The 9,371-nt window shown below is 48.5% G+C and overlaps 1 protein-coding gene across 1 annotated transcript in view; it reads right to left on the bottom strand.

The window, feature by feature from the left end:
- The window catches only part of LAMC1 (laminin subunit gamma 1), a 65,726-nt gene extending 59,782 nt beyond the window's left edge, over positions 1 to 5,944 (bottom strand). The window contains exon 1 of the mRNA XM_032117790.1: positions 5,467 to 5,944. Coding sequence (XP_031973681.1) covers positions 5,467 to 5,857 — 391 coding nt within the window. The 5' untranslated portion in view covers positions 5,858 to 5,944. The remainder of the gene's footprint in view (positions 1 to 5,466) is intronic.
- Between the last annotated feature and the right edge of the window lie 3,427 nt (positions 5,945 to 9,371).

The following is a 9,371-nucleotide window of genomic DNA, read 5'->3' on the forward strand; positions in this document are numbered from 1 at the left end:
TGCTTGCATTTGGTTTTACCACAGTGGTTCCCTAAGGAAAGCAGCAAACCGCAGCCTCATAAAGTTTTAATGGGATAACTGGCAAACTGAGGGCATCACTGCACTGAATAAAACAGAGCAACTGCATCCCAGTGGTATAGACTACCTACTTGATTTAAGTCACATTTTATAGCTCTCCCTTCTGAAAAAAAGCCACTGGTTTTCTGTACTAACTCAAAAAAACCTTGTCTGCTAAAAACAACAGGCTAATGAAGCCAGGGCTGAGCACAAGAACTGGCAACTCGCCTGGGTTTCCTTGTAAATGCCTTCAAATGGCAGTGATGCCCCAAACCATGCTTTGCCAACAAAGTATATATAACCAAGCATCATCGCTCTCCTCAGAGCCAAATAAAGGACTGAGTGGGTAGAAAAGGGGGAGGTGAGGGAGAAGGGCAATTAATTTCTTCAGCAACCAACAGCTTTTGCAAGTTTTTCTTTATTTTATATACACAAGACACCATCCAGCTTGGTGACATGAGTTTCCAGGCCCATCTATAGCAAGGGTTTCAGGAGCCAACATGTTTTTAACCAAGGCAACCAGCAATTTTATCTCTCGCTGAAAGGCAGCCTACAAGAGGGCTGCTTCCAGTACTGAACACCGCCTCCTCTTCTGAGGCAATGACAGAAGAGGGAGGAATTGGTCTTTTCTGCCTTCCAGATAGTCCTAAATTCATAGCTGAGGCCACCAGCATCATCGGTCAAGCACATCTGGACACCATCCCTGCTGAGATGCAGCGGACAGTCTCCCACTCCAGGAACGCCAGACTGGACTGCTCTGAGCTCACAGGCTGCTGATAGAAGTACAGCTGCTCTCACTGGAGATGGAGTCACCCCACCACAGAACAGCCACCAGCATGCTGAGGAGGCTGCCTCTTTGTCTCAGGAACAAAACACTGGGATCATAATAGCTGAAATCAAGCAGATCTGACCAGAAAGTAAAAGTGGTGGGGAAAAATGAGAGGTGGCTCTATCAAAGCTGCTTGGGAAGGGAATGCAAAGGCACACGTAGAAGTGGATAAAAAAGGTGTAGAAACAACAGAAAGCACAAGGAAATTAGAGCTGCAGAAGAAAAGGTGAGAGTCTGCTTTGAAAAATTATATGACATCTGAAAAAATGCAAACCTTTGCCCCAGCAAGAGCACCCAGCACCAAAAATACTCCATGTACCTCCATGCTGTCTCTTTTCCCCTTCTTCCAGTGTCCAAGGGAGCATCTTTAACACACAGCGTTGTTTCTGTGTGTCAGGGGTGTGAACAGCAATGCTGTGCTCAAGCGTATGTACACAAAGCACTGGGGAGATGCCAGAACTATCCCAATGCTCCCAGGACAAGCAAACAGCACAGTAAAAATACTGTACAACACTGTAAAAATAATGTGACACCCTAGCTTCAAAAAACAACACACTGCAAGGCCTTGGCTTCCATCTTCTATTTGAAAGCTGGCACCGCTGCCCCAAAGTTCCTTATTTTGGGAATATATGGGAACATAGCGGGAGAGAAGTGTTGGAAGAAAAAAAAGAAGACTGGCTGGGTCAAGTCTAAATCAGTAATAATTCTGAGGAAATGGAAAATGGGGGAAGCCAAGTGATACTTCTAAGAAAAGTGGCAGAAAGGACACAGCAGTGCTCTCCCCTCCTCTCACTCACTAACCTAACTATCCAGACACCACCCTGTGAACAGGTTCAGCTCCCCCTTCTCCTGATTTACAGCTGCAAATTAATGTCTCCAAGCCTCTTACTTAGGGGGTCTTAATACCTGCTCATACAAAGAAAAATAGCCTCCAGACGTTCCTGGTGCAGGGAGTGGTAATTACCCCAATACCCCTCTCTGCAGGGAGCACCCTAACTTCTGGACACAGATCTCATCTCCAAACACTCCCAGGATCTGAGCCCTTAACTCAGTAGTAGAGATCTCTGCTGTATTTTTCTGTATCAGGCTTTGTGCCAGCACCTAGTCCCAAAACTAAAGGTTTTTAAACTTGTTTCGAACCGCAAATTGTAAGAAAATTCAAAGAAATCCACATTCACATGTTGGCAACAGACCTGCAGTTCTTATTGACCTTTTGCAGGCCCTTCTGAAATGTTAATGCTGTTCTACATGGACTGAACATCGCTGGATGTTAATCAAGACATCTCAAATTGCCAAAAAACTCAGCACAGGGCAGCATGTGCATGAAACCCGGAGTTGATGCAGCTGGTCCTGACCAGGTGCAAAGCAGCACCAACCATTCAGGACACCAGTGCTTTCAGAAATGAAGGCAATTGCAGCATCAAATAAAGATACGGGTGTGAGCACAGAGCTTAATCCTCAAAGACCACACAGAACTAACTGCATGAAATGGCTTTGTGACCCAGAATGCCTTTATGTCCTACCGAGTACATAAATATTTGTCAAGCTCTTTGCCTCTTTCTCTTAGTGATGTCAATAATTAAGCGTCCCACAGACCATAGTGCCTGCAGGCACACAGAACCCAAACGCAGCACCCAGCAGCTCACTCAAAGATAGTTTGAAGACCTCACAAAAGTAGGGAAGAGCAATGCTGCAGAGTAATTTGGGGCATTTCAGGCTAAAAAGGCATTGTCAGAATTCAACAGCTCTTCCACCTGCCATGAACTCAGCAACACAGAGAGTCACACAGCAGACATGCAGAGAGCTTAATGCTTCGCTGTTGGTCATCTTAAAACCAACTTCTCCACCACCACCATGCCCAGAACAAGCTTCTGATAGGCTTTATACTAAAAATACCCCACCCAAAAACCTAACTAGGCAAAATCAGACCAAAAAACCCCCTCAAATATATCAAATTCTGCCAGGCAGCTTCTGCTTTCAAGTTGTACTCTACTCAAAAACCATGGCAAAGCAAATTCCCAAAGCTCCAAGAGCCTGCAAACAAACCCAGAACACAAGTGAAAGTGTTGCAATGCTACAGTATTTCAAAGATGCCGTTGTTTTCAGCAAAGAAATGTGTGCATTTCTTCAAAACCCAGGACACAGCACACTGCTCCCAGTTACTTCAGAAATACAGTTTTTCAAAGAACAGCCATATACATATGAGTGTGCAAAGCCAAGGATAGCAGTAATACAGATGGGTCTATAAGTTTTGCCTTGATAATGAGAATTACAATGATTCTTATTAAAAAAGAAGTTGAGATCAAACCTTAGCTTTCCAGGAGCCCTGTATAAAAATTCCAAATGTACAAAGAAAAGAAGATAAAGAGGCCTTAGTAACTACCTCTCTTTATTGGGACAATTAGATACACTTATGTGATATATTTATGTTGAAGCTTCAAACACAAAGAAACACTTCAGGGCAGAGAGGCACTCCAGGCTTCTGGGGCACATGGATGTGCTCATCAGGTGACCACTGGCACAGGACTCCATGCCATCAACACCATCTCACCAATGCAGGTGGGAGCTCTCATAAGATCCAGCTCTCCAAGCCCTGACAATTTTTCCACTGAATTACACTGTTATTGATGCTAAACAGCTGCTCTTGATTAGAAGCTGTGAATGGCTGAAATGGGGCTTTCTTTAATATTTACTTGATTTAATGACATGAGGATATAAATTGTGTTTTCAACTTTCTGTTGGCTGGCTTGTCTTCCAGTTCTAAATGATTACCCTTCCTCCATGTCATGACAGCTTGAATAAGTGAATGAACAGAAAAGAAAAGCTTGTCCACAAACCAAAGTGAAGGCTAAAATACTTTATACCAAAGGAACCTCTAGAACTGACAACTAATCAGAAAATTCCCCTTCTTTTTTTGACTGGCTGTTACAGTTCAGCAGCAACGCTGGCTGTGGACACACCTAACCCACCCAGCAATTAAAGGACAACGCTGCCCCGGGGGTAAGAGGATACACAGCAGATGTGCCCTTGCACACCGTGATTTCCCAGCGTGCCTGCCACTTTTCAAACCAACATCTCCCACCTGGATCCCAAGCTTGTTATCTGGAAAACTCCACAATCCAATCCTGAGCTTGGCTGTGTTGGGTTACCGCTTGGACTTGATCTTAAAGGTCTTTTCACAGAATCATAGAATGGCTTGAGTTGGAAGGGACTTCAGGCTCATCTCATTCCATGCCCTGCCATGGGCAGGGACACCTTCCTACCTATCCCAGGTTGCTCCAAGCCCCGTCCAACCTGGTCTTGGACACTTTCAGGGATGAGGCATCCACACCTTCTCTGGGCAGCCTGTGCCAGTGCCTCACCACCCTCACAGAGAAGAATTTCTTCCTAGTACTTTTCCAGTCTAAATGACTCTATTATTGCTGGTGCACAGGGTGGGACATGATCACTGCAACCTGCTCCACTTCCGGCTGCCTCTGGCAGCACAGCTTCTCCTCTCGCAAACCAACAGCACCACCAATGCAGACTGCAATGGAGCAACCCCTGCAATATTCACTGGAGAATGCTGAAAATCAAGTATACCAAGCACTATTGGGCAGATGTGAGTAAACCATCACCTGAGGGGTGAAGAACCAGAGCAGGGCCAGACCCCTGGCTGAGGACATCCCAACACAACCGAGGGGTGCAGCCAGCATTGATTTAGACCTGGTGAACATGGCTGGGGACCTGCAGAGCAGGGATTTGCTGACACCCCCTGAACACCAGACCACCTGGGGCCTATTTATTGGCACTCACCCAGGCAAGGCCCCACAACGCCGGTGTGCAGGCAGCCTGCAGAATCACAGAATAGGGCAGGTTGGAAGAGACCATAGTGGGTCATCAGGTTCCACCTCCCTGCTCAAGCAGGGTCATCCCAGATCACATGGCACAGGACTGTGTCCAGACAGGTCTGGAATATCTCCAGTGAAGGAGACTCCACGCCCTCTCTGGTCTCTGTTCCAGTACTTGGTCACTGCACAGGAAAGTAGTTCTTTGTAATGTTCGAGTGGAACTTCCTGGGCATCCGTTTCTGCCCGTGGTCTCTTGTCCCATTGCTGGATCTCAGGGAGCAGAGCCTCGTCCAGCCTCTGAGCCCTACCTGCAGACAGGGACAGACAGGGATGAGGGCCCCTCTCAGCCATCTCCTCTCTAAGCTGAACAGTCCAACCTCCTTCAGCCTTTCCTTGTGAGAGAGATGCTCAAATCCCTCCATCATCTCCACAGCCTCCGCTGGACCTGCTTCAGGAGCTCCACATCTCTCTTTTCCTGAGGAGCCCAGACCTGGACACAGCATTCCTGATGTGCCTCACTAGGCCTGAGGACAGGGGCGGGATCAGCCCTGGAAGAGGTGACAATATTTGTCCTAATGCACCCGAGGACACCAGTGCGCCCCGGGCATGCTCCTGGCTCATGGACAGCTCGTTGACACCAGGACCCCCAGCTCTTCTCTGCAGAGCTGCTCTCCAGCAGGTCACCCCCAGCCTGGGCTGGTGCCCGGGCTTACTCATCCCCTGGGGCCCTCGTCCCCTCCCCACCCTTACCCAGGTGCAGGGTGAGGTTGACGGCGGTGGGGTGCTGCACGCCGGCCAGCATGGTGCGGCTCTGCCACCAGGTCGCGTCAGCCGGGCTGTTGTAGTCGGTGAGGAAGGCGGCACCGTGGCTCAGGTGCGGCTGGGCGGCGTCGCAGAGGTGGCAGGACTGGGTGACACCGGTGACCCCGGTCTGCACGCAGTACTCCTCGGCCGGCGTCCCGCACGTGTGCGTGGCCAGCACCGTAGCGTTGAATGCCGCGTTCACGAACTCGGGCATGCAGCGCTGCGCCCGCCCGCTCCGCTCCTCCGCGCACTCGTCCATGGCGCCGCCGCACCGCGCGGGCACCCACAGCCACAGTACCAAGAGCCACAGCGCCCGGCGCTCGCCGCCGCCCCCCATGGCGGGGCTGCGGGGACACGGGGGACGTCGCTCGCTAGCCAGGTGCCGCCGCTCCGCGCCGGCCGCGGGCTTGGACGGGCGAGGCCCGGCGAGGCGAGGCGAGGCGAGGCGGGGCGAGGCAGGGCGGCGTGAGCGCGGAGCAGGCCGGGAGCGGAGTCCCACAACGGAGCGGAGCTGAAGCCGCCCCCGCCTCGCGGAATGTGCCGGCTTAAAGCGGCGATGACAGCTGTGGGGCCGCTCCTAGCGGATGGGCAGGTTTCTTGCCGTTAGCCTCAGGGCAGTGTAGGAATCGCCACGGGAGTGACCACGGCAGAGCGCCGGGCTTATCAGCGCCTCCGCACTGGCACAACCGGCAAAGCTGCCCCTTTCACACAATCACAGAATCATTCAGGTTGGAAAAGACCTCCAGGGTCATCGAGTGCAACCGATCCCTGCCTTGTCAACCAGACCAGAAGCCTGAGTGCCACGTCGAGTTGTTGCTTGGACGCCTTGAGGGAGGGGGACTCCAACACCTCCCTGGGCAGCCCCTTCCACTGTCTTATCACCCTTTCTATGAAGAAATTCTTCCTAACGTTCAACCTAGACCTCCCCTGCTCAGCTTGTCCTCTTGTCCTGTCACTTTTTCACTGGCATAAGACGCCGATTCCCCCGGCTGCCCCTCCTGTCAGGGAGTTGAGGAGAGCTAGAAGGTCCCCCCTGAGCCTCCTTTTCTCCAGGTTGAGCCCCACCAGCTCCCTCAGCTGCTCCTAATGCTCCAGACTCTTCCCCAGCTCTGTTGCCTTCTTTGGACACACTCCAGCCCCTCAATGTCCTTCCTGAATTGAGGGGCCCAGAACTGGACACAGCACTCAAGGTACCTCAGCAGTGCCGGGTATAGGAGAAGAATCACTTCCCTGGTTCTGCTGGTCACACTATTTCTGATTGCAGGTGCCACTAGCCTTCTTGCCCACCTAGGCACACACTGGCTCATGTTCAGCTGGCTGTCGACCACCACCACCAGGTCCTTTTTTCATTTAAAGGCTTTTCATAGGGGGAAAAAAAAATAGTTCCTCGAGAAATGCGAGAAAATTGGTTGCAGGTTGCCAGCTAGGCTATACCAAACCTGGATGGTTTGTGCCATCCAAGGGCATGATCCTAAGCAGATCTGAGGGGACCCACCTCAGCTACTGTAATTTCTAATGAACTTTTGGTTATTTCCCTACCTTAACCCAGATCTCTCTGTTGCTTAGAGGCATCAGCTCCATCAGACCTGGCCATAGACTGCATGACAGCTTTTAGCTATCCTAAGATCTCTCTGTGACTTTTCAGGTTGAGGAATTGTGTAAAGATTGTGTAAAATCCAGGAATCCTGTAAAGCCAAAATGTCTCTGCCCATGGCAGGAAGTTGGACTTGATGACCCTTAAAAGTCCCTTCCAAACCAAACCATTCTATGAATCTCTAAAACTCCTTTTACAGGAGAAAGTGCCTCCATAAGCCTTCTCAGTAGGAAACTACTCCTCAAGACAAAATTGATAGGGAAGTCAAGGAAAGGCTTTGTAAACTTGGTTATATCCCGAGAAAGCCTGAATGCAGCCTGTGGCTGAAAGAACTGAAAAAATACAGTCTGTTCTGGGAAAAAAAATGCACATTGTTGTTTTAAAGTAAACACATGTATCCTACAGAAGTCCTTGCATTTAAGAGCCTGAGCCAGACTGTTCACAAGGTCTGCACAGCACATACTGGTCAGCAAGCCCAGAAATTATCCTGCTGCTGGGAGATGCTGTTATTACATTTGTGGTTGTTACTAAACATCAGTGTGGTGATTCCTCTTTTTGCCTCCCCACAGAGCATTAAGCTGGCCATGGTGAGAATGTCTGCGCCGAGGGTTCTCCAAGCACCCCCAGCGCCAGCAGAAGGGATGCCAGCAGAAGGACAGAGTCACCGCTGCCTCACTATTGTTCAGGCTGGGATGACGCATCTCCAGAGGAAAGTTGGATTTCCGCTGCTTCCCCCACTTTTCCTCCTTTTCTGAAAACAAGCCATCTGTTGTGAAAGCAGTGCTGAGCTGATGCCATCAGGGCAGAAGCTCTGAAAACAGCATGCTGTTGGAGCTTCTTAGGTTCAGCAGCAGCCCTGGTGCCTGCAGCTGAGAGTGGACATGGCAGGACAGGCAGCAAGGAAGGCACATGGAACAGCTCGATGTGAAGAAGGTGAGGATCGGTATAGAGGTGAGAAGGGGGCAGGGACTCCAAGCAGGATCAAAGGGTGTTGCCACAAATCCCTATCAGTGACGCAATGAGATCATCTGTCCATATGTGGGAGGTATCCATACATAATGGAAAAAATTCAGCTTCATGCAACATTCTTGGGTTAAAAGACAGTCTTAGTACCTAATCCAAATAATTTACTTGAGTTTTGTAACTATTCAGTTTCCAACATTTTAAAGTACCTATATAGGACCATGCTCCACAGTTTATTTAAAGTCCTCCCTGACATTTTCATGGTACTGATTCTAATAAATCCTAACAAAGATATATTTGCTGATGTTTACTATTTGCTATCAAAATCCACTCCCTACTCTAAATGCAATTTCACCTTAACATACATATTTAAAACACTGACAAATCAAGTGATGCAGTTATATTTCATTCAGTAAACCTACACTCATTTAACTGAAACCAGAATTAAATCTCATATCCCTGTGAAGACATGATTTGTGCTTTCCTTTTCCTTTTTTACCTACTGAAATAATCTATCAAAGCATTAACACATACTCCCCTTAAACCCATTTTCTTCCCAACACAGAAAAAAGTATCCTTGTGTAAAATAACCGTGCCTTAAAAGCACAGAACCTGGAGAACTTCTCTGACTTTGCAATGCTTACAGGGGGAATAACAATAAAAATACATTGGTAAATAGTTACAACTGGTAACTCCCCTGATGCAGAATGAGTCATCCTGTGTGGCAGGAGTGCCCTGAAAGGAAGGACAGGCTATTTGATAGGATGGACACCTACAGTTAACCAGCTGTAAAATAAGGGTATTTGTGGATAAGGTTCATGACTGTGCTGGGCTCAGACACACATATTGACTGTAAGTTAATTGTTACTGTAAGTTTGCTGTTGGGATGGGTATGTTCTTACTTCAGTTTTTTTTGACATACACAGATTGGGTTAAATGATTGAGAACAAGTAGGGAGAGACTAAGAACAAAGAGAAGAATTGCAAAAAAGGAAAAACAACATAAAAACCTGATAGGAAACAGCTTTTATAAAAGCAACTCTTACAGGAAATTCTGTCAGCTCTCAGAAGGCCAGAACTCCCAAGGCTGGCAGTCTCACTCTTAGAATAGACCTCTTTTAGGGAAAAAAAAAAATTTAATAACCTATGACAACAACAATGCTGTGTGTGCCCACAAGCAAGTTGAAATAATTCATTAGGAGCACTGTTGGCCTCTGTCCTTCTACAGCAGCTCAAAACAAGTGCTAGCACACCTATGTACCAAGATATTTGGCCCATTTGGGGCTTAGGAGGTC

Source organism: Corvus moneduloides, chromosome 9, assembly GCF_009650955.1.
Source record: "Corvus moneduloides isolate bCorMon1 chromosome 9, bCorMon1.pri, whole genome shotgun sequence".
Classification (NCBI taxonomy): Eukaryota; Metazoa; Chordata; class Aves; order Passeriformes; family Corvidae; genus Corvus; species Corvus moneduloides.